The sequence below is a fragment of the Brugia malayi genome (genome assembly GCF_000002995.4).
Source record: "Brugia malayi strain FR3 genome assembly, contig: Bm_v4_Chr3_scaffold_001, whole genome shotgun sequence".
Lineage (NCBI taxonomy): Eukaryota > Metazoa > Nematoda > Chromadorea > Rhabditida > Onchocercidae > Brugia > Brugia malayi.
The window spans coordinates 3,550,753-3,575,316 of NW_025062477.1; the positions used below are offsets into that span (position 1 = coordinate 3,550,753).

General features: G+C 31.0%; 9 protein-coding genes and 1 further gene across 12 annotated transcripts; 6 read left to right on the forward strand and 4 right to left on the reverse strand.

Annotated features, from left to right (window-relative positions):
* Positions 1-2,037: 2,037 nt before the first annotated feature.
* On the reverse strand, positions 2,038-3,682 carry Bma-exo-3 (exodeoxyribonuclease III family protein; the record flags this gene model as incomplete). The annotated part of the gene is made up of 6 exons (XM_001896310.1): positions 2,038-2,152; positions 2,286-2,385; positions 2,502-2,588; positions 2,667-2,913; positions 3,015-3,188; positions 3,461-3,682. The coding sequence occupies 6 exons, from the start codon at positions 3,680-3,682 to the stop codon at positions 2,038-2,040; spliced, it is 945 nt and encodes a 314-aa protein (XP_001896345.1).
* A 650-nt stretch (positions 3,683-4,332) lies between these two features.
* Bma-wve-1 (WH2 motif family protein) lies at positions 4,333-6,274 on the forward strand (the record flags this gene model as incomplete). The annotated part of the gene is made up of 6 exons (XM_043079870.1): positions 4,333-4,603; positions 4,780-4,957; positions 5,084-5,257; positions 5,362-5,548; positions 5,664-6,038; positions 6,125-6,274. 6 exons carry the CDS (start codon positions 4,333-4,335, stop codon positions 6,272-6,274), a joined length of 1,335 nt encoding a protein of 444 aa, XP_042935804.1.
* A 997-nt stretch (positions 6,275-7,271) lies between these two features.
* On the forward strand, positions 7,272-9,033 carry Bma-fdps-1 (Polyprenyl synthetase family protein; the record flags this gene model as incomplete). Of its 3 annotated transcripts, none has more annotated exons than XM_001902362.2 (7): positions 7,272-7,388; positions 7,531-7,746; positions 7,963-8,073; positions 8,201-8,274; positions 8,334-8,478; positions 8,619-8,759; positions 8,833-9,033. In XM_001902362.2, the coding sequence occupies 7 exons, from the start codon at positions 7,272-7,274 to the stop codon at positions 9,031-9,033; spliced, it is 1,005 nt and encodes a 334-aa protein (XP_001902397.2). The 3 variants fall into 3 exon arrangements, with proteins under 3 accessions (XP_001902397.2, XP_042935805.1, XP_042935806.1); XM_043079871.1 differs by having other exon boundaries at positions 7,323-7,388; XM_043079872.1 differs by lacking the exon at positions 7,272-7,388 and having other exon boundaries at positions 7,627-7,746.
* An 833-nt stretch (positions 9,034-9,866) lies between these two features.
* Bma-ile-1 (Legume-like lectin family protein) lies at positions 9,867-12,791 on the reverse strand (the record flags this gene model as incomplete). Its single annotated transcript, XM_001902363.2, has 10 exons — positions 9,867-9,897; positions 10,024-10,139; positions 10,399-10,605; positions 10,710-10,845; positions 10,917-11,081; positions 11,205-11,379; positions 11,512-11,676; positions 11,819-11,975; positions 12,301-12,440; positions 12,566-12,791. 10 exons carry the CDS (start codon positions 12,789-12,791, stop codon positions 9,867-9,869), a joined length of 1,518 nt encoding a protein of 505 aa, XP_001902398.2.
* A 2,000-nt stretch (positions 12,792-14,791) lies between these two features.
* Positions 14,792-18,192, reverse strand: Bma-ate-1 (Arginine-tRNA-protein transferase, C terminus containing protein; the record flags this gene model as incomplete). Its single annotated transcript, XM_001896308.2, has 9 exons — positions 14,792-14,915; positions 15,030-15,299; positions 15,777-15,934; positions 16,152-16,325; positions 16,530-16,628; positions 16,942-17,239; positions 17,373-17,435; positions 17,492-17,555; positions 17,976-18,192. 9 exons carry the CDS (start codon positions 18,190-18,192, stop codon positions 14,792-14,794), a joined length of 1,467 nt encoding a protein of 488 aa, XP_001896343.2.
* On the forward strand, positions 15,651-15,701 carry Bm15564. The gene has a single exon (XR_006227951.1). The product of XR_006227951.1 is annotated as a pre-microRNA Bm15564 (primary transcript).
* Positions 18,193-18,283: 91 nt separating the features above from the next.
* Positions 18,284-19,719, reverse strand: Bm4851 (Uncharacterized protein; the record flags this gene model as incomplete). The annotated part of the gene is made up of 5 exons (XM_001896307.1): positions 18,284-18,379; positions 18,575-18,788; positions 18,912-19,015; positions 19,308-19,458; positions 19,565-19,719. 5 exons carry the CDS (start codon positions 19,717-19,719, stop codon positions 18,284-18,286), a joined length of 720 nt encoding a protein of 239 aa, XP_001896342.1.
* A 454-nt stretch (positions 19,720-20,173) lies between these two features.
* On the forward strand, positions 20,174-20,576 carry Bm7826 (Uncharacterized protein; the record flags this gene model as incomplete). Its single annotated transcript, XM_001896306.1, has 2 exons — positions 20,174-20,329; positions 20,484-20,576. The coding sequence occupies 2 exons, from the start codon at positions 20,174-20,176 to the stop codon at positions 20,574-20,576; spliced, it is 249 nt and encodes an 82-aa protein (XP_001896341.1).
* Positions 20,577-20,595: 19 nt separating this feature from the next.
* On the forward strand, positions 20,596-21,061 carry Bm4130 (CHCH domain containing protein; the record flags this gene model as incomplete). The annotated part of the gene is made up of 2 exons (XM_043079873.1): positions 20,596-20,650; positions 20,919-21,061. 2 exons carry the CDS (start codon positions 20,596-20,598, stop codon positions 21,059-21,061), a joined length of 198 nt encoding a protein of 65 aa, XP_042935807.1.
* Positions 21,062-21,644: 583 nt separating this feature from the next.
* Positions 21,645-21,993, forward strand: Bma-cox-19 (CHCH domain containing protein; the record flags this gene model as incomplete). The annotated part of the gene is made up of 2 exons (XM_001896305.2): positions 21,645-21,767; positions 21,874-21,993. 2 exons carry the CDS (start codon positions 21,645-21,647, stop codon positions 21,991-21,993), a joined length of 243 nt encoding a protein of 80 aa, XP_001896340.1.
* Between the last annotated feature and the right edge of the window lie 2,571 nt (positions 21,994-24,564).

The following is a 24,564-nucleotide window of genomic DNA, read 5'->3' on the forward strand; positions in this document are numbered from 1 at the left end:
ATTAGCATATTAGCATGTTATGGTAGTATTGATAAAACCGGAAAAAAAGTGATTTGAGATAATCGATTGAACAGTAAAATGGGATTTGTGCAATGATTCATAGTGTGTGAATGAAATGATATGTTGCTGGTACGTTTATATTAAGCTATCATTTCTATTTATCAATTTTGATTTTAATCAAAAAGATGGAAGAGAAATTCGACTTCTCGAATTGATGATTCATTTTTGGTAAGATAAATGCATTTAGGCAGTATGTATGACTAATTAACAACAGTTGAATTAAATGCTTTTCAGTATTTAAGTCGTCTGTTCAATTGAAAGAGCTTAAAATTTATTGATTATGCTTTGAATGCTTTTTGTCTTTCAAACATTTTAAAATCTTTACTATTATTAGTTAAATTTGAAAAATTGATTGCTCAAAAGTTAACACTTCTGATTGTTCTAATAATTAGAAGCAATATTATTTGATATGAATAAAAAGGATGGAATATTTATAGATTTGAAAATAAAATAACACTTTTATGCAAGAATTCAAAATTAGTAATTTATTAGGAAAAAAAAAAAACATAGAAAATTAGAAATTTGAAAATAATCATAAATTGAAATGGTCTACACTCTCACTAGATAACTGTTCAAAATGCAAGCGATTACGAATTAGTTGCAACAATAAATTATAAACAAAAAAAAAAAGAGTGGTTATCTTGGCAGTAATCAATCAAATACCATCAATTGATAATCATCTTTCATTGGTTTTTAGGCAAAAGAAAAGAGTACATCAAAAAAAAAAAAAAAAAATACATTTAAAAAATAAAATAAAATAAAAAAAATACGATATACTCTTAAAAAATGAATGAAATAATTGAATAAGACATTTGGTAATACATTACACAACAACTGCCATCGATCGAATTACTGATTATTGTTTGAAAAAAAAAAAAAAAAGATTGTATGTTTTGGAGGGAGAATTTAATAGACTTAATAGAGCGTAAATAAAATTAATATCTATTGAAATTTTATTAATATAATTAAATTTTATACAAATGATGAAGTGTATATTGCATAAGAATTGAATGGAAAGAATGTCATTTTTGCATGGAAAATAGGAAATAATACATACACCTTTCATATTGCAGGTGATTAATTAGGGTTAAGGAAGGCATAGTAAATAGACATTTGCCATACAGCACAAATGCTACTTAAAGGATGGATGATGATGACATGCGAAGAAACAAACAGACGGACCAAATGACATTACAATGTACGACAACGACCTCTACTATGATGTGACAAAATGAAAGAGAACAAAGTTCTTCGAAAACGTAACGTATCGGTTTATTGAAAGAATGAGGATGAGATGTGAAATAGTAGAGACAGTAAGTACTTGCTTAGTAATCGTTTCTTCAATCATTTCACAAAAAAAAAAAAAAAAAAAAAAAAGAAAGAGTCAACATCTAGACAATAAATATATCGGCGCTTCTGTGTTCAACAACCCTCTTTCTTTCTTTCTTTCTTCATTTTCATCTCTCTATATCGACATTTATAATTCATGTTTACTGTCACTAAATGATTCAATTCTATTTAACCAAAACGCAAAAAAAAAAAAAAAAAAAAAAAAGTGAAACCAATGAATGTATTCATCTCTTTGAAGTATGCATTATATTATTAGCATCTGAGCACCTATCATTTCCATAAATATTTCTTCTTTCGTTTTATGAACGTATATGTTTTTATTCAAATATCTTGTTAAAACTTTCAACGATACAAGTATAAGTACCCCGCAACTTAAAGCTTGCTTAAGGGAAACAAAAAAGTAAATAAACAAAGTGAAAAAAAAAATGCAAAACAACAAAATAAGCAAACAAATAAGTAAATTTACTTAGTTGAGAGTTATTGCAATGAGGTAAAAATGTTCTTGAAAGTGACTTAAAAGAATAGATGTGAAGCTTAGACTTCGAGATGCAAATTGAATTTCAAGATCCCAAAATATTGCGTATTATAGCTAAATACAATAAGAAAATATTCAATGGATAGATCTTTTCACAATTCAATTGTAAGACTCAGGGGACAGTGATCGCTTCCTTTGATTGAATGCAGAATATCACACTTTTTCACTTTATTCATAATTCGCTCACTAACCACAAAATAATCGAGCCTGAAAATTACAAACTTTTGAAAGATATTCAGTAAACTTAAGTTAGCAAACATGACAGAAGATAGACTTGCACTTTTTTTTGGAAAAAGATAATTTAAAACAAATAAAATGAAAAAAAAAAAAAAAAGTACACCTCCAGCCGACATTCTTCTCTCTTGCATTGTGCATGTTTGACCAAAATGTATAGGCACCTTCTTTGTCTGGATTCAACCGACGAAAAACGTCCACAAATCCTGTAATGAGAATTTTTAAATACAGAAATTCTACAGAGAAGTAACGGAATTTCATATAGGATTAAAGAATTTATTTTTTGTAGTTATGATCATCCTAACACTAAGGTAATAAATACCGGCATCAAGTAGTCGAGTAAAATCATTCCGTTCCTGATCTGTGAATCCAGCTGTCTTGTTACGATTCGTTTTTGGATTCGCCAAATCTAAATGAAAAATGAATTCACGAAAATGAATGATATTCTCTATAATTCTGGATTATTGAAAATATTCGAACTACCTACCAATTTCCTGATGTGCAACGTTTAGGTCTCCAACATATACAACAGGTTTACTTAAATCAAGTTTTTTAATAAAAGTGAGATAGTAATCATCCCAAATTTTCCGCTTGTCCAGATTCACCAAACCACGTCCACTGTTCGGAACATAAGCGTTAATAAGATAATAACTTTCATATTCAGCAATAATAATCCGTCCTTTACCATTCCCATCTATATCACACTTGGATTTGTCATCAAAACTATATGTTACCTAAAAATAGTATATGCATGAATGAACAAAAAAATTATGTTACATTTTTGTTTTATTTTTGAATTTTTGCATTAATGCAGTTTGAAGCGTAAAAATTTCACTTTTATTGGTTCCTCTTTTGTAAGCAACAATACACCGCCATGTCCCGATTTTTCTGAAGCATTTAGGAAAGTATGGTAGCCATTTTGCAATTCACTTGGAACATCTACACATTTTGTCTCTTGTAGAGCAATAATATCCGGATTCTCTTCAACCAAAACTGAATGTCCATTCTTCTAAAGACAAGCAAATTTAAAATGTTAATTAAAATTTTTTCTAATTAGTACATATCTTTTTCAAATATCAATTGCATTCATCGGATTAAACTTAAGCAGCACTAATTATATACGAATGACAAGCTCTAATTTCAAGAACTACCTTTTAATTCTAAATAATAAGACCATATATGAATAACTCATCATATAAAAATAACTCTGCTTAAGCTACTTTTGAACACAATTTTTCTTTTTTTGAACTTTTGAACTTTCGCACATAAAATTAAATTGACCTTAATCAACGCTCGAAGTCCAGCAACATTCCAGCTGATAATTTTGATTTCTCTGCCACTTTTTTCAACTTTCTTCTTCTTTTTCTCGATGATACATTGCTCATTTTGCATCTCTTCATGTTCATTGTTCATATCTTTCTTATCATTGTTAACATTTTTAGTTGCTCCTTTCACTTTATCATCTCTTTCTCTCTTCTTTACTCGTCCACGTTTTGCAGGCATTCTGCAAACAAATAATGCATGCAGTGTATATCAAACAATAATAACTTGCTTGATAAGCTTATCTACAAATGACATTCGTGTCACCACGTACAGTTAATAATATAATCAAATTTTAGTTAGTAAATATACCGAAATTCATAATCAAATTTTAGTTAGTAAATATACCGAAATTCATAATCAAATTTTAGAAATAGACGCGAAGAGAACAAAGTTTTGCTTTTCTCTTGGAGAAGGCGGTGACACAAACTACTCATTGACATGTCCCATCCAAATGTCCTTTCATCAGCCCAGGAACTGATCACCTTAGCAACCTGAATCTAAGCCTGTCTTACAGGTGGTTGGGCGAGAGTCTCGTTTTTTTCCGGTGCCCCGGTGAATGGGGAGTTTTGGGAAGTATTTTGCTTGCTGTACTGCTTTTTCTCTTCTATACTTCTTCTTAGCTATTTGCTTGACAAAGTGATTGAATAATTTTGTTGATATGATTGAATTATCTTGTTGATATGGTTGTTTTATAAGAAGTTGATAAGTTGATTCTCATGGTTATTATATCACTGGAATGATTTACTGGATGAAAGAGACTAGAAAATATTACAGAATAGTTCCTAGCTAATAATCAATTAAAATTAAATCAAATTAATACTTTATTTCAGATGCCGCTAACTAGGCGTGCAATCTCACCGGTTAACGTAAGCCTTCATCGTTTGCCATCTTCAATACAGCAAGATGAATTGGAATGCGTTGCCAATGGTACCTTAGCAAATCTAATTCGACAATTGAGTTCGTTAAGCCGACATGCTGAACATATTTTTGGTGAAGTTTATCATGAAGCTGTAAAATTGGATCATAAAACAAATACTTTATCGCAGAGAATTGAAAGATTAACGCATAAGGTGACACAGTTGGACTACACCCAAGAACAAGGTTTTTTTTTTTTTCTTTCTTTTTTAACTTTAAAGGTTGTATGGTTGAATTTGATAATTTGGAGAAAGAACTGAAGTGCATCGTTATCGGTATTATAGCAGATTTTATTCGATAACGAATGTTCTTTGAACATTATCCTTCTAATTTTATATAATGTGATGGAAATTATATTTTAGTGTCACTTGAAGATTTGCATATGCGAAAACCATTCAAAAGTAGCTGTATAATTGATCAGCATACATTAGATCGTCAAACGTTACCTTCTGCTTTAGCAGAATGTTATGCTACTTGTGATCCTCCACCTAATCTGGATGCTCTAAATCCTTATAGAGATGACAAGAAGAATGCACTTAGGTTAATTTTATCAGATGTTTTTTTTTTTTTTTTCTTTTTACTGAATACGAAAGAAATTAATGAATATTAAAAAGTTCTTTGATATCATATAAAAATGAAAAGGAAAATTGCATGCATGTATTGCAGGTATTATACTGATCCGTCATATTTCTTCGATTTATGGAGGCAAGAAATGTTGAAAGATGTTGGTGATGGACGACGTGGACGTTCCATTAGGTCACCAACTGAAAATAAAAGTCCTCGAAAGAAACGCAATCGTCAGCCTGTGACAAATAATATTGGAAGAGATTCCATTCCAAGGTTGAAACTTTACCGTTTTTACTTGCTTATATCTCTTTCTTTCTTGTATAATAAATTTCGTTCTGTAATGAAAGTATTTTCAGAGGTTTTCATTGTATTTTCAGATATTCTGTTGCATCACAACAGCGTTCTGCAGACATCATGCATTTTCCAGCAGAATATCAAGCACCTCAGATAGTACATATTGATCAAGTTCGCGCACCGGCCGGAATGAGTGTACCCACAAATAATGGATACACCACCACGATACCAATGACTTCAGTCGCGCCTTTTGTTTCACCCATCAAAGAGGCAAACTTTTTCGAATTTTTAAGAAACATTAAAGGAATATTAATGAGCTTATCTATTTGGTATGTAATTATGCTAGATTGCTTTGTTGTTCTTTTAAAAGTAAGTTAAATTTCAGGAATTGCCAGTTGTTCCAGCTGATAACCAAATAGCTAGTCAGTTGGCCGACATCGATTTGCAAGACGATGCTCTTTTGGAGGATGATCTTCCTCCACCACCACCGCCCCTCATGCATACCTCACTAGTTTGTCAAATGCCGTCTCCACCTACAATGCAGTATGTCGCTCCATCTTCTAATTCTATTCCACCTCCGCCTCCTCCTCCACCACCTATACCCGGTGTCACCTCCGCTGCAACAGCTACCCAATCGCCCGTCATTGTTGCATCTTTTGCTAATAAAGAGGAAATGAAAAACGAGACATCCGTTATTCAAGTTTCTGATACACGTTCGAATCTACTCGCTGAAATACAGTCTGGCATAAAACTCAAACAGGTAAAATAAACTATTTTGATCATCATTAAGCTGTGGAGCTTTCTTTTCTTTATGAAGTGCTAGATTTGACAAAATGTAATTTGTAGGTGCAAAGAAAAGAACAGGCAGCGGAAGAAAAAGCAGCTGCAGAAGCGAATGATGTTGCAGCCATATTGCGTCGTAGGATGGAACATATTTTGGGGCATTCCGATAGTAATAGCGAATCGCCAACAGATGATGATGAAGAATGGGATTAGTTAATCTTATTCTCTTAACCTACCATGGTAGCAACTGTGCCTTCTAGCCTTAGTAACTAAAATTGTTTTAGATGCAGTTTGAATCGGATAATCTGATCAAACTGGTCAGCAGAGAGAGTGGGGCTAGAATTAATTTATCCTCAAATCTTTTTTTTAAATATTATCAGTTATACGACTGATATTCTGATTAGTTACTGCGATTAAATACTCTGATTAGTTACTCAGATTAAACTTACATTAATAAAGTATGTAGTGTACTACATACTTGACCCGAAACATTGACCTTTTTATCGGCTTTTTAAGAGCATAGGTTTCATATATGTTTATATTGATTGTATATTAGCTGATAGAACGTAAGTAGTTGCTCTAACGAATAGATAATGGGTACTTTTTGACACTTTATTTTGTTTCATTCAAATCTATATTTATTCTTATATGGAAAAATTTATTTTGTATGTTTTTTGTTAAATCGAAGAACAAAAAAGCTTAGTTATCGTCAAATGTGTTGTTATTCGATTATTTATCCTAGTCCAAGCATTCTTAACTAGGTCATAGGTAGATACTAGCCATTATTCCACGTCTCGTGGCTGTACAAATAATGTTTAATTGTTTGATATTTCTATTTTGGGCCCCTCTCTTAAATTGAGTTATTCAGTGATATTAATAATGTTGTTGCTGCTCACTGTAGTATTTGCAGTACGTAAATTATTGCTCCTTTTTTTTGGGTACTTAATTTACAGGTCCCTTCTTGTAAACAGCGCTTATGGACTTTTGTTATTGTTTTATAAATTTGTCATTAGTTTTTATATTAAATATATTTTGTTCCATGTGTTTCACATTTGTTGAAAACTGCTACAGAGTACTTCAGTTATTTTCGTCCTTAGCATCGTGACGTTATCGAAATATTTGAGTGGCAGTATAATATCTTGTTTACACTCTCACACATTGTTTTCCCAAATATTGCTGTGTTCATAGTATTATCAAGAAGTTTTACAGTATGTGTAGGAAGCAAATTGTTGATGCTATAGAAGGTATTAAGAGAATTGCTATGCAGAAGTTTGTCACTAGTCTGCAGGAACGTGAAACGAAATGCATTAGAGATCGAATTGATAAGGTAAAGTTTTATTTATCAGTGAATCACGTAAGTTTTGGAGTAGTGAATTCATTGGTAAATTTGTCTGGATGCATTTTTGGGGAAAGTTATGTGAGAGGTTTAACCTGTCATTCGATTTTAATTAATCATTTTGACATTATAGCTATTTGACCATTCTGTTTGTGGTGGTAAATATAAACGAAGTATACTGTTGGTAGAGGCTTATAAAGCACTCGGTGGACGACAAGATGAAGAAAGAATGAAAATGGTAACAAATATAGCAGCGTGCTTGGAACTTTTACAAAGCTTTTTCCTTATCGAGGATGATGTAATGGATGAAGGTGTGAATAGAAGAGGCAAACCATGTTGGCATCGACTGGTTATTTTCCTTTTATGACTTTGCTTACTTCTTTGGATTATGTTTATATATCTCTGAAATTCTTGTCATATATTTAATTATGCTGGAACTTCGTAAGATTCGAAATATATTAAAGGATCTCGAAAAAAGGGTCTTTATATAGGAAATGGGTTAATGTATCATTTGGTTCAATAGCAAACGAACGATATGATTGATAACTTATTGAAAGATTCTTAGGAAGGAATAGGAATAAATGGAATCAATGATGGATTGTTATTGGATTGTATGGTGTCGTATATTTTACGTAGTAATCGAGTTTCGGCTGATGTTAGGGATGCCTTTGATGAAGTAAGTAAGCTGTATGTTTTACAGCTTTCTTATCATCTCATGTTTTGAAAGTTAATGAATGAACATTTCTATTTCTGTTATGTCGAGAAAGATAATCACTTGCTTCCTTTCAAAAACATTTTTTAAGGCTCGGCGTGTTACAATACTCGGGCAAATACTTGATGGTGATACGAAGAGTGTTGAAGATTGCACTTGGCAAAGGTTGTTTTATACTAAGGACTTATTTTAACTCATTTTAACATTTTATTATCTGTTTTCAGACATCGGTCAATAACACAGCATAAGACGTCGCATTATACTTATTTCACACCACTACAGATTGCAGCTCTTTTAACTGCACAACCATTAATCATTGAACCTGTGAAACGAATTGCCTATCTACTTGGTTATCTCTTCCAATCCAAGGTACCTTTCTCACTGAATTGAAAGCTAACAGTAAACTTTATTGTTCGAAAGATTGGTCCGTTTTGTCACTTTTGTGCCCACTGATTTGGTTACGAAAATTGGCTAGTAATGTTTTATTTATAAAAAAGCTTTAGCTTTAGGATGATTACATGGATTGTTTTGGCGACAAATCGATAACAGGTAAAGTAGGAAATGACTTGAGGGAAGCAAAGTGCACATGGGTTACCTGTAAAGCAATGGAAAAGTTAACACATCAGCCAAGCTTTTTAACAGATTTCCAGGTAATGATATAAATTAGTTCATCAAAAAAGCAGGAACTATTTTTTATATTTCTTAAGAAATAAACATTTTCAGGAGCACTTTGGTAAACGAAGCATTACATCGGAGCAAAAACTGAAAGATATTCTGACACATTTGCGAGTAGCAGATGATTTTCACTTATTTCGTGAAAGATATGCTGGCGAAATACTCAACAGTATTGATCATTTCCCAATGATAGATCTCAGACCAGTCTTACGACAATCAGTCAATGATTTAGTGGATGCGAACCTCTAATAAATCATTTTTTTTTCTTTTATTGTGTTAGAAACTAATAATAAAAATACACTTCATTTAATCTTTATATGAATTACTTCGTGGAATGATGTTCCGAATAAGCAAATTCTGACTTTGTTTTAGTATTTTCATTCCTCAACTAAAGTTTTTGAAGCACGCTTTAATTGCTTTTAATAAGTTTAATATTAGAACAATAAAACTGTTCATAAATTGAACCATAAAAATGGTGAGCTGAAAGATTTTTACTCAAGAAAAGTTAGTGAAAGCAAACAGTATGATGAGTAAACGCTGAAAAGCATCCTTGTTAATGTATTGGTACAGTATCAATGCGCATTATTTCTCATCCTCAAAAGTATCGAATCGTCCAGTACTGGCAGTAAGCTATTCTGTGCAAAGATTACATAAGATGTAATAATTCATTTGAACAACTTTGATAACAAAAAGACTTTTTAAAAAAATTTTCACCGAACAAAAAAGTTGTATTATTCTAATGAATTAAGATTTAATTAATTTAATAATTTTACAAAAACTGCACTTAAAACACAAGTCCAGGCGCGTAAGACATAGAAAGAAAAATTTGAAAACTAATAATTTATGTCAAAAACAACAGACTGCCATATAATGATTATCACAACCTTTGGCAGAATTGAAAAACAAAAAAGTTAGAAAGGCAGAGTTAATTGTTTTAAAATATAGCTGATCTGGCACATAACTGCCTTCTTTTTTTCAGCAGGAAAAGACGTAAATGGTACAAAATGGGAACATACTGGTCGTCGAAACCTCTTGAAAGAAATGTATTTCACCCGAAGCAATTTCAAAGAAACAAATTTTATTCAATAAAATTTCGCTTTCTCCGGCTTGCCTCTGAAATAAAACACATTTCCAGAACAAGATTTTAGAAAGTTAACTCGTCAAGTAGTGCATCTACTTACAAGTAAAAAAATTATTATGTAATTAAGTAGGCATATAAAATACTGTTGAGAAACTTACCTTATCCATAGGACGAGCACAATAACAGCACTCTGCACTAAAATAATAGTCATGAAAAATGAAGACGACAAACAGGATATATTCGTACAACTGTCACCAACAACTTGTGCCTTTGGCTGGAAAAAAAAAAGTTAAAGTTTATGTGAAATTTCCATTATGCAATTACTAAAGACAAAAAAAAAAAGTGCTGAAGAGAGAAACGAACAAAATAATCAGTTATGAAAAACTATTCGAAGAATCAAGAAATAACGATAACAAGTATTCTAGAGAGGCATAAAAGCAAACGTATTCAAAGGAAAGCACTTCTGAGCTACCTGTAAAGTATTATCTTACATCTATTTTCACCACTTATCAAAATTTTGTGTAAAAAATTACCGTTCCAAGTTGCGTCGTTCTAATTTGTCGCACATCATTTTGTATTGCTTCAATAAGAGGTCGTAAAGCCGGATCTGATGTGGTGCCAGATGGAGATCCTACTGCACTTCCAGTACCCATTTTTTGCTCGAGATTATAAGTACGAGTGAAGATTTCATTTACATAGGTCTTCATATCACGTACATTAGATGTTAAATCTCGTAGTGACTATAAAACAAATATTTCGTAACACTCATTAAAGTTTTTTAGCACATATTGAATCAATCCAACTGAAGTAGATTTCATGAAAAGTTATCGAAAATGACAATGACCTGTAAAGCCTCATTCTTTTCATGTAACTGAAAACTTCCAGTATCGATAGCCATTTGACCTGATCCACCAAGTGCAGCTCCACCAGCTCTACCTGCACACTGTTGTATCATTGAAGATTGCACATTTTGTTGTTGACTAAAAGCATGTCTTAAAATAGTCTTCAATTTTCTACCAATTTCAAGCGTAAAAATATCACTTAATAATACCTAATATCTTGTAATCGACCTTCCAAATGTTGAAGAATTTGATGGATATTTGTTTGCATTTCAAGAATCATCCTCATTTCTCTTTGCGATGCATCTTCGTATATTTCAGCAATCTCCTCATCCAGTGTATCCGGTTTTGCTTTTTCTGGATGCTCTTCCTTATATCTAAAAAAAAAAAAAAAAAGTTTTTTTATTACACTTCCATTTTTCAAAAGAAATCTAATGAAGTATTGAAAAAGCAGAGTCAATTCATAAAATTAAAAATTTTGTTTTATACAACATCTATACTTTTGTCGTTCTTTTTCATATTCCTTCATCTGTTTTTCAAATTCGGCATCATATTTCTGTTTTTCTTCTTGCGGAAGAGCTGAAGCGGCTGGTGCTCTATCGGTATATAATGAAAAGACACTATACTCAACAATATCATGATCATCTGCTAAACCACCCGTAGCAGCGGAAATACCTGAAAATTCAAGATTTTCACTATTTTAACGAGAATAGTTTCGAAACCTATGAAATCACTACTTCATTTATAACGAAACATCAACCAACTCAACACAATTATCATTCTCTTCTTATAATTTGCAATACATACCGAAAAACCCGTTCTTCGGTAAAAATATATTTTCAGAGCGAATACATAATTCGTAGCGGGGTGTAGCCTGTAGACCATCGGATAATGATACAGTAAGAACATTATTAAGATATTCAATTTTCAAATGTACCGGATATGGTTTGTTACGAAAATCTTTTTGACAACCTGAAACATCAAAAATTTTAGTATTTTTAACAAAAAAAAAAAATACTCAAACAAACTTTTATGAAAATATTTTCATTAAGTGTAAATTACTGCAATTAATTTCTTTTCCAGAAATTAAAATGAAGTTCGAGCGAGAATTTACCTGAAAGCATTTGCTGCGACCCATCTGTCTGATGGTCATACTGCCTGGTACCATCGTTAATCATTAACGCCACGAATGGATTATTTTTCTGAGCATCATTATCAAATGAATCCAAGAAAAGCCCCATTCCTATCCAGTAATCATTTGCTCCAAATACCTGCAACAGAGATAAGTAATCTTCTATTGAGGTAGGGATGGCTACTGACATTACAAAAAGTATAAAAGAAAACAAATTCTGATGAGTGATACAACTAAACTCTTTATAGGGAACAAATAGGTAGACAAATGTACATTTTCCAGTAATTAAATAATGAGACAGAACTTCAGTGACCAGAAAATATATTGGTTAACTATTACTGAAATTAGCATCAGCTGTTAAGTATCACATGAAAATTCAGAGGCAGTAAGTTAGATCAATACTAATACCTTTAACTACTAATATAATTGAAATACATAAGATAGTTGCAGAAGTATCTACTTACAGGACCAAGAGTAGGTTGCTGAGCAGTATACCAGATAGCAATACCATCAGCACCAATACGACCTTGTCCAGTTACTCGAAAAGCCACTTGAACTTCAAAATGACTTGACTCAGCCATTACTCGTTTGTTCCATGCAAGTCCTAAAATTATTATATTCAACTAATCGTAACTGAGAGATCTAGCCATTCATTTCTCCTAATAATGATTAAATCATTGATATTACTAATCAATGTATAACTTTATAGCAAAAAAAGATATCATTTACCTTTCCGACTCCTCATCGATGGTGCTAATCGAAGTTGTTCACTGGATGCTACTGCATCACCAGTTATAGACCAGAATGGTATACTACCATCACGTAAACATAAATCAGGTGCACGAAAGCTATGTTTGTATTCAAAACGTCTTTGTACTGGTCCATTTACAGCTTGTGTTAGTAATGATAACCTATTTATTGTTATTAATGATAAAAATAATACGAGGGTACACATTCGGGTTGCCCTGAAAACTGAACAAATAATAATATTTGTGGTAATCATGCAAAACAATAGCAAAATTAAAAATTTAATCCGACGAATTAATTTAATAATGAAATCAGCAGTGGAAATTTAATATTTTTTGCTACATAGATAACACTACCAATTTCACACAACAAAAATGTATGAATAGAAAAGAATTGCAATTGACCTTTCTTCTGCTGAAATAAAGAGGTCAGGGATTTTCAATTTACAGTAATAGTCTTAGCTTTAAACCAATTCACCAATAACGGAAGGATAAAATTTAAGTTTTCATTACAAAATTTTAACTTGTATAACCATCAGAGAGGTATTTTTTGAAACAGATGATAAAAGAGGTAATTAAATAATATATATGTATGTATAGATCAATCGTCTGTAATACCACCTATATATTATATCAGTTTAAATTTAATAACTGAATAGCATAGCTTTGTATTCTATACTTCTTGATTGGATAAAGAGGAAAAAAGGATATATCAGTGAAATAAGGCAAAATATCGGAACAAACAAATAAAGTTCATTAGACAATTCCACACTTTCAATCGATTTTCCCATATTTTTCAGTCAAAAGCAAAAATTTTATAAGTTTCACTGACAATCAAATAATGATCTCATCTGAACGTCTAAATGACGTGTAGATAGATGGCAAATTATATCAAAAACAAACATTTTTATTCATTACTCTACAATTTGTATTACTATTCTATTTAATGCAACAATTTATCAAACATTTACTCGTGCTAACGCATACTATTTCATGTGAACCTATTTAAACACCAATAAAGCCAATAGAATACCAAAATATTAAAGGATGGTATTGAGAATATTAAATGGTACTCTCTTGTTCATATTGGTACTTCTTTCTCTTTCATTCGAATTTATGAAACAAAAATTGATTGAAAATAATTTGGCATTTGCATGACTATACAATCTATTGAAAAAGAAAAAAGGAATATCTAATATATAAGTGGTCCAACATGATCAGTATCAAAGGTGAAATTTTCGTTTTCTCAAAAAGAGATTTTATTTCTAAATAATTAAATCATAAAATACGTAATAATAATACAATTAATAACATAATATTAATGATAGCATGACAAGTTTACTGTGACACATACATTCTAATTTGTGAGAAGGATTACTCAATGTATACAGTGGTTCATTTAGGAACCAAATTTCAAACCGATACAATATATTTATCCTAGAATTGAAAAGTGCAAACAAACATCATAGCTTTCTAATCAATACTGTCAACAGTTCATTGAAATATTCAGATTTCCAGCTTATTAACAAACGCTCGCGACACAAGTAAACATATGACACGTTATAATGGGAGACATGGATAGGAAAATGGAAACAAAATATGTATAGTATTATGATGTCATGTGTTTGAAAAAAAATAAACGAACTAAAACTACCGAAAATGCTATGACAATAAAGTGAGACATAGCCTGCAGAGAACAATGTACAAAAAATCTATTAAAATAATACCTATACCTGTACTATAATGAATAATGTACACCCGAGATGTTAGAAAGGACGTTTTTCGAAAGAAAAGTATTCTTCATGTCAGAAAAACTAAACAAACAAAAAACATACTTTTCCTACAGAAACTGTTTTGAATGGAACTAATGAATACCTTAGTGATAGTTTAATTTATCCATTTGCTAGTTAGACTTTCAGCATTCCAATGGCCTGATTTAATTAAAAGAAAAAAAAGTAGGTGCTACGTCTTTTCGACAGTCCAGCAGCTTGCAATATGTTCTGCCTTTTAGCACCAGTATTACGTATCATATCATCAAGGTCAAATTTTGCGCAGAAATTTTCGTACTAGGCACACTTTTAATTGCTTAAACCACAATCGGCAGAAATGATTTCATTTGTATCACACTTATTTATTCTAATCAAAAATTTTCATATACCTAATTGTGACAAAAATAAGGCTTTAAAATTCAAAAAACGTCTGTAAAATATCAATTCCTGTAGAGCAACATTTCTCGAGCAACTGGTCCAACTATTCGAGCATATTCTTCCATAAAAGTTTCCGTTTCTTTAAAATCTGGTAGGGTTAACAAAAGTCGATAGGATAAAATATTCCTGGAAAGAAATTTGTTGATAATAATTGTTCATTGCATTTTTGAATGGTTGATCATTGTGAATCATTGTACACTTTCACATTACAATGGTTTAAGTGAAAGAGAATTAACTTACATTTTGTAAAGACATCTTACGGACTCTATTGGACACTTTTCAGCTACTGGAGCATCCGGAGCGAATGCTTCAATTCGCTCGCCATATCTCTCCATCATTTCCAAGCATTTTTCTAACGGTACCCACGTGAAACTACGATCGCAGAGCAAATCGGATGGATGGAAACACCGCTTGTAGCGCATTTTCTGACATGAATGGATATAAAATCCCATATAATAGTAATGCAGCTGTGGCCTTTCTTTTGCAAGCTCTTGAGTGAATGCAATTTCTCTGAAATATATGTAAATTCAAATATAAAAAATCGAAAATTCAAGGGTCTAGAAAATTTCATCAGAAAAATTCATAGACCTAGAAAACAGCTTGTCAGTGGTAAAAATTTCCTTCTAATCTCCAAGATTTCGGAAAAAAAACAAGTGATCAGAAAAGCTTTCCAACTCTCAAAAACAAACTTCACATTATCCACTCAGTTAAAATGTTGCATTTTGTTTACCCTCACTAGGTAATATAACGAGAGAACTTGTCAGCTTATGAATTACCATAAATGTTCCAAAATTCTACAATAGAAAAAGCAATTAAAGCACAAGATTTCAAGTTCACGATGCAATTTTATTATGATTCTCCGAATTACTTTATGTTGCTTTACGAAAGTCGTAAAGCAACATAAAGCAAGCTGAATTTAATTTGTTTTTATTTGAATATTGTCGACCCTGCACAATACATGTAAAATCTAAAAGTTCATAATCATACCGTAAGGCAGTGTATGTTCCAAGGGTGAGAAATTCATAGTCAGGATCGTAATAGAGATATTTGGCTGATAAGCAGCGTGGTAAAATATCTACAACACCAACAGCTATTAAACGACCGTCAAGGTAATACTGTTGATGATATGAACCAAGAGCCATAATCTGAAATCAATTCACTGATAGCTTTTATTATATTTCCCTTACCAATTTTTTAAGAATGACCGTAAATTCAGAAAATACTTTTGGAGTGCAAATTGGCAAGCAAGACAAAATTTTCCAGTGGTGTCTGTCAAAAATCAAAAAAGTAGTTTTATGAAGAGTGAAACGAAGCTATAAAAACGTAAGATCAAAAAAAAAAAGAAATGAATAAATAGCTTACCTTACTTTCGCCTTTTTCATCACTGAAAAGTGGTGAATCAGCAAGGAAAACCCGGTAGCCATTTCTATTACAACTAGTATTATGATGGACAGTTGTTTGGTATTTTTCGTACAGTTTGAAGCTTTCTTGGAAAGTCTCATGAAACACAGATGAGTTGACGTCAACCAAACGTACCTACAAAGAGCAAGATATAAAACTTCATATGCTTGGTTGAAAAAGAAAGGAAAAAAATGCTTTTAAATAAAGTTAAAAGTGAAATAAAACAATAATCATTGAAATCTGATAGTCTAATAAGAATTTTCAAAGTATCTGGAAAGAAGAAATTAGAAGTAAAAAAAAGTTTCAAAACAAGAAAATAAATTTATAATAATAAGATACTTCTAATTTATGTTTGAAAGTTTCCGGACTAGAACTGATAATGAATGAATTCAATGTTCTTCTCCGAGATTCTTCTTTTTCTCGACGTATTCTTTGAGCCTGAAATTACCAAAAAAAAAAAATTAGTTAAAAATTTCAAATCAAAAAATCAGCTCTTAATGTAACTTGTTCGATGACCTTAGAATCCGATGTAAACCAATTATAGAAAATATTCATAACTTTGTTTGATTCACACTGTAGTGTTTTAAACACAAAATTTAGTTCTGTACGCTCATGTAAAAAAAAAAAAAAAAAGAAAATCATTATTTTCAGCAACAATTAAATCATTAAAAATTCCATTTGTAAACTATGTGCAATTTATATTTCATCAATTTGGCAACAATAAAAAATCCGAGATGAAGAAAATCCAAACCTCCATGATACTGATACCTTTGTCACGCATTTTTTGAAAAGCTCTTTCTTGCCTAAGAACTTTTTTCTTCTTTCCTTTTTCCCGTAACTCATCATTCGGTGTTTTTTTCTCATTATCTTGGGCTCTTCTGACTTGAGAATTTGATGAAATTGTGCTCCTTTCACTCGTTTTTTTCACTACATTATAATCTGTTATTTTTTGTCGTTCGTTCGGTCGAACATCTTTCTGAAGGAAATCATTCATTCGACGCAACACCTTTTTCTGTGCTCTTGACAATCGGAAACTGTTGACATCAAGTCTGAAATTAAATTTTCCAAACATTAAAACTAACTTTACAACGCATCGAATATCTTCAAGTACCAAACATGATCAAAGTATGTTGTCTAAAGAAAGGAAAAAAAAAAAAAAAAAAAACATTCTAGAATAGACACCTGATTGTATATTGTGGACAGCATGTATTAGCTATCATCGGCTTGTACAAATACTTACCAGATCTGAAAATAAAAAACTGCTTAAATGTACCACAAAGCTAAAGATTCAAAAATGATACCTTCTGATCCCTCTATCAAGTAATTCGTTATAGTGCGACACAGAAAGACTGCGTGCCCACATACCTGAAATTTGGGGCCTAGATTTCAATAAAAGCCACAGGACTTTGATAATATATGAAAAACTCTTCAAAAACAAAAGTAACTTGATTTGCTTTGTACCAATGTTCCATAATTCAAAAGTAGATATTAGTCAAATTTCCTTTGGAACAAAGCATTTCTGTCACTTTTGTTTTATTTGTAGAATTACCGGTTACATCCTCTATCTAGGAGCTGATTAAAGTGCTCGCATGACAGATAATAGCCCATAACTCCTGCAATATTCAATGAGATGCTTCATGGTCATTTTAAAGTAATAGTTCTTTCATTACAAACAAAAACTCATCAAATGTTAAACTAAAAAGCAGAGACATAGAAATTTTTAAGGAAAAATAATGAACACAGAGTTGATCAAAATAATTCCAAAAATGAAACAAAGTGAAATACCAATATTGGTTGGACTTGCTTCCTCTTTGTGACAATAACCGCACATCCCACCACCATTATAACCAATGTACTCAACAATGGAATATTGTTGCTGCTGCTTTTGCACTGCGACATCACTTATATTTGACATTCTTAAATATTCCTGTTTGAAATATACATTACATATATGTTCAATGCCAGAACATACAACAGCTGCATGCTGGCATAATGGTATCATGTATGAATCGAACAAGCGAAATGTCTATCAGTAACATTTAAAGAACACTAGTTATCATTTATTCCTATTTTCAAAATACAATCACACCAAATCAAGAATCTTTTTTCTCTTGTTTCTTCTCTTTTTCTTTCTTTCGCGATGTACGTTTCTTCAGCGATAGTTCCTCTTTCTCCGTTAATTTGGCTGCCTGTAAACTCTCGTTTACTTTCAGTTGATAGTTCAACTAAGGAAATAAAATAAAGATGCAAACAGAACACTCAAAATATTTATCAAGGAAGATGAACTACAATATTCAGAAAATTAATATTTTGCTTTCATTAATGAATGTAAAACTCTCGCAACATTTCCGGATATTTATTTTCAAATGAATGTAATTACTAACTTTCTTCTTTGTTTCAATCATTTTTTCAAACAATATTGGAAATCGTGGATCACTGGGCAAAATTTCATAGCCATAATAATCAAGCATATCTTTAGCTTGCTGCTCCGCTTCTAATTCCTGTTTTGATTTCACCGGAACCACCTCTTTTTGACTCTCCAAAAACTCTCGCAACATTTCCGGATATTTATTTTCAAGCGCTGCCACTTCCTTAAGCCTGAAATGAACAAAACTTAAACATGATTCATCCAAAGGCCATGAATTTTACAAGTTTTACAAGCCTATACGAACAAAAAATATCTCTATTCTGTAATAATAGACGTTCCCAAAGCATGATTACCTTGCCAAAGTATTAGCATGTTCTGACTTCTTCGCATTTTCAACAGCTTTTAAGGCATCACTGTACTTCGCATACCATCCTATAGCTTCTTCTTCCTGAATCTCCTACAAATGATTAATCTTACTGATATGCATTATTTGTCTAATTACTTCCTCAGTGCAATTACAAAATGTTTTTAAAATACCTGGCAGAATAATCTCAAGAGATAATGAATCAGCAAAATAAAAATTAAATTTCGCTTTAAAAATGATAATGGTTAAGCAAAGTTTAAAGCAATTCACTCTACCAGTAATGAATACATAGTCAAACATACAGTATTTCTTGAATATTATTTCTTAGTGACATTCCTAAATTTTTTTTAAAAAAAAATAAATTAGCCATGAATGCAATCCTCACTTCAACACTGGGCCATAATTCTTCAGGTTTAACACCACTGGCCAAGCCATAAGTACCGAAACGTTCACGTTTTGCCCATAACTCTTTCTCCCATTCATAAGTCACAGGTGGTAAACGACCTTCAGCAATTAAACGATGCCTTTCGGTCAACCTGTAATTAAAGTAGTACTCACTAGCTTGACTAAAACGAATAATTAAAATCAAAAAAATGAGAAACACAATAAAAGCGGAAGGTGAAAGGTCAAATTTAAGAGTACCTTGACACAACTTTAGTATTCTTATTCTTGCACTGTTCCTCCTGTAAACTTGATGAACTATTCACAGCATCTGAAGTTCCTGCTATTGCTGTCGTATCCAGAAAGGATGAATATCGAATTACACCCATCATTGATAATCGGCCATACTGAATCATTCCAGTTAGATTGGAAAATTACGAATGCAGAATAATGATAATAGTCTGAAAATATATTCCGGTTATTACCTGGAACAAAATAACAGTTACCTAACTAACTAATAACACTCATTTTACAACTGTTGGCTACTCGGCCCGAATCTGTCACTATGCTATGTTTTGAAAGAATTTTGTTATCTTTCGAGAATGACAATTCGGGATAGCTTAGCTTCACTCACTCCTGTTAACTTATTGAAATTATATTTAACCTTCTTTTTCTACATCTTACAAATAATCCAGTAGAAAAAGATGTGATAAAACTGTAATAAAACTCAGCACTATCAAATTCTAATTCACAGCTAGAATTAGACTTACTTCAAGTGGAATTTTTTTTCCTATTATTATTTGTCATTATAATTATTATTAAAAAGAAATATTTATGTACATTATGTTTTGAGGGGGTCTCTTATGACTGATGTTGAAGCCACCAAAGTGGCTTTGGTTTTTGGATTTAACTGTTGGTGTTGTATTCGTTTCCGGTATTGCATCATTTGTTGTTTGGCGACGTTCGGAAGATTTTAGAAAGAGTACTTTCTCACGTGTACCACGAATTGCTGATTATTTTTATAGGGTTTTCTTTCTTTTTGTTTTTCTTTTTTCTTCCTAATATTATCATCTTTATTAATTTTTGACTTTTTATTTCCGTAAAATGAAATGTTATTATTATTGGTATTTATTTAAATTTTGGGGTTTTTTTTTGACACATTCTTGAATTTGATTTCCAGGCAGAAGATATAATTGGTGGACAACTTCGAGGCACACGTTTAAAAAGAAAAGATTACCACAAGTGGTTTCCGGAAGAAGACGACAAGCAGTGACTTCTTCTAAATTCTCAACATGATAATTAAGCTTTCTCATGTTAAAGCTTTTATGCTTCCTGTTGGTCTTGTATGTAAGTAGCAATCACTTAATTTGCATATTCTTATAAGTGACCGTGCAAGGATTCAAATTTCTACTTGAATCTCACGTCCTATCTTACGTTCATTAAGGAATTCGATAATTTACTTTCATCTAGCAAAACTAACAATAGCAAGTAATATCAGCCATTTCCTCGAGAAAACAAGGTAAATAATGAAATGGGGAATAGATTGGTCACTTTGAGGGAATTGAAGCTTGCTAAAAATTCTTGCTTCGAAATAGACTATTTGAAAATATTTCAGCTGTTGTAATATCTTCTCTGGCATATGATAACTGGAAGAAGAAGCAGCCTCCAAAACCAATACCAATTCAAAGTTTGGACCGTTTTGAAAAAATGATGGAATCTATGAATGGATCTATGATGCGACCTAAAACCAACAACTAATTCGATTAGCTTTGTTACATAACATAATATGTAGAACCGTGTATATTTCTCTACTTATCAAAGTTGTCAACTCTTTAATAGCATTATATCTAATTATCAGGTTTTCCATAGAACAGAAATGAGGAACAATGGCTTATGCTTTGATGATTGATCGGTTGAGATTTACCCAGAGTTTTTACTATTTTTATTAGAAGAGAAAGAGGAAAATCCAATTTTTTGGGTGTCATAGTTAGTATTAGAGCTTTATGTTCTGCTTTGCAATGTAAAATTCTGCTTTTTGATTGTCAAATTATTTATGAAAGGTCAAAACTTTTTGTGAAATATTTTTTAGAGAATAAATTTATCCTTTGCTTCTGCTGCTTGTTGTTGGAAGATGAGAAAGAAAAGTGAAATTTCAGTTAATATTCATTCAGTTCTTGCATGATTTTTTTAATAATAGTGGCATTTAGTAGGTAATAGAATAGTACTTCACCAAGGAATAGCGGGTTTTATTGAATTCTTTTAAAAACTGATCGTGGTAAAGAGAAATGAATTTTGCAGCATTTTTGATAGTTCTTGAAGTGGAAGTGAATTTGTTTTGAAGATGAGCCTTCCCAGGAAAGTACCTACTCCAACACCACCTGCAAAAGGATCCTTTCCACTTGATCATGAAGGACATTGCAGATATGAAATGTTGAAATATATGCTTTGCTTAAATGAACATGAGGTAGGCGATGGCTGAGTACTATTTTCTGATTTTTTTAATTTCACATTTTCTAATTCTTGGAAATCAAGAAAATTTTCAACCTTTATTGCATCATTTCTTTTTCCAGCAAAGAATTGGTGAGTGTCGAGACTTTGCAAAAGTTTATTTACAATGTCGCATGGACAACGGATTAATGCAACAGGAGGAATGGAAATATCTCGGTTTCTCAGATCAGAATGAAACGTAACTATGAAAATTTTCATCTTTTAATGTGGTTCTCAAACATGAATCGGCTTGTTTCATTTCTAAAAATATGCAAGACTGATCACATACATACCGCTGATACAATTGCTTACCCTATAAAAGGTCTTGCAAAATTTTTGCATTGAATTTGCTAAGAAATGTTTTATTAGAAGTTTATAACATTTAGTAAAACAGGAAAAAGTTGAAGTAATATTGAGATCAACGCGATTTCTGTATTTTTTCGTTAGATGGAGCGGAGGAAATTATAGTAGCTTTTAGCTGTTCGTCCTTTTAAAGTTGGTTTTTACAGAATAAGCGAATTACTTAAGTGAACTAAAAACTCTGCTAGTGAGATTAAAGAATTTTCTGTTTTCTTGCAACACTGTTTTTTATGAATGAGTCCATATGTAGGAATATATACAGTTTATAGGTTTATTTATAGTAATTCTTTCAAAATTAATTTATTGTTATGTAAAGTGTAGTTGTAGTTTAAACAAAATAATGAATGGAAATGGGTGGGGAGAATTGGTAATTAATTGTAGACTTTTAAATTTTCTGGAAATTGTGATGGTAAAATATTTCAAGCGAACATTTCGAACTACTGATAGAAATTTCTCTAAAGTAATTCAAATAATTCTGTGAGTGTAACTTTATTAACCAGTGTATAACTCACAGCAAAATGACCAGTTAATTTATCGTTATAACATCATATTTATAGCAAAAAACGGCATATAATTTTCGGTAAATTATTTGATTAATTAAAATTAATTTTTTCTATAATTTCGATTAAAATAATTAGTTATAAAATAAATGCATAGTGGTTACATATACGTCCAGTGATGCTTGTTAATATGTTAATTTATCACTTTTTATCCTTCGATTTTGGCTATTTCTTTGTAAATTTTAAAATTAACAAAGAAACTTCCAGCAGTTTGATATAATATTGTAAATTTCGGAATAACGCTATTCATGAATCTTATAATGTTATGTTTAATTCAGTCTAGTTATTTAACATTTTTACTAGAAATATTCATTGATAATTTCTTGTAATACTATAACCTTTTTATCTTAGTTGTGTTGTTAACATTTCGCTAATTGCTTTAGAATATGTTTCAAATTTTGACTTCCAATTCTTCTATTGGAAAAAAATTTGTAATAATAAAGACATATCCATATGATTTTAAAGCTTCAAATGGACATTGTTCTTGTTAATATTTGCAATAACTAATTTAGATTTTACTTACAAATGTTCAAAAATAAAATATTTTATAAAAAATAAATGTTAACTGTTACATAAATATGAAGAGTCAAATTTATCGGATGAAATGAAAGCTTGATTTCATTTTCGTTATATTCAAGTGGAAATAACTGCACTCATCTTTTTCTGCAATTCAGGATGGTGCTGCAAATTGCATGTTATACATGCATGCAGCATGCAAAATTGGAAAGTTTTCTGATAGTTTTACACATTTAAGTGCTAATATAAATAATATAAATGAAAGAAATGAAATTATGAGAATTGTTAAGTGAAAAAAGAGAAGAAAAAAAAAAATGAAAATAATAACTCTTATCTCTTTTAGCAACAGCTGATATTATCTGAGAAGCATCTGTCATCTTTTCCGCATTCAATTGCAATGGTTGTCGCTGTTAAATTGCATAAACTGGTAGCAAAACTTAAAATTCTGATAAGTCATTGTCATATTTCATTTTTTTTTTTCATGTCTATCTCTAATGATAAACATCGAAGCGCATTTGTAAACTGAAACAGAAGAGACTTGTTTTAATGATATTTGAGTATTCCATCAAATTCTTGTTCAAATGCACTATTAGTAGCATTTTTAGTTTCATTTATAGATAGATTGATTCAACTAAAATTAATGTGCAATAATAAAGTCAAAAACATTGCGGAGATCTCGTTTCTCGAAAAGAAAAAAAAAAACAAATAAATAAATAGGTATGAAGAATTACTAATTTTTTTTAACTGTGTGACTTTGAAGTTCATTGTTATTGGTATTGAAAACACAATCAAGCTTCTAAATTTTAATGGGTCGATTAATTTGCAAAACTTTCACTTGTTTTTTTTTTTCTTTTTCTTTTATAATTTCAATCATCTCGTCTTGTTTACTTGTTTACTTGTATTTATTTATAAAAATGTAATTTGCCCATATTTTGGCATACATTTATTAGAATATTTAACTGAACATTTCAATTTCTCTTTCTACTGTAAACAATGTTATTTTTTTCTGAGAAGCAGTGGACGATCAAAAAATGATATTTTGATATTTTTGTAATCGATAGTTTAAATCAAAAATTAATTGATAATCGTTTTGATTAGTCATTACTGAAAAGTTATTGATTGCTGGATGAGTACATTATAATATTTTTGGGTAAAACGATGAAATGAAATTTTAAAATAATTTTACTATTTGCATAATTATTTTAAGATTTGATACACAAAATGATAATTTAGTGAAATTTACAAATAAATATTTATCCAACTTGCTGTCATTTACAGAATTAACAAACAATAATGCATTAATGAGTATGCTTAATTAATTTTTATAACTTTCTACCT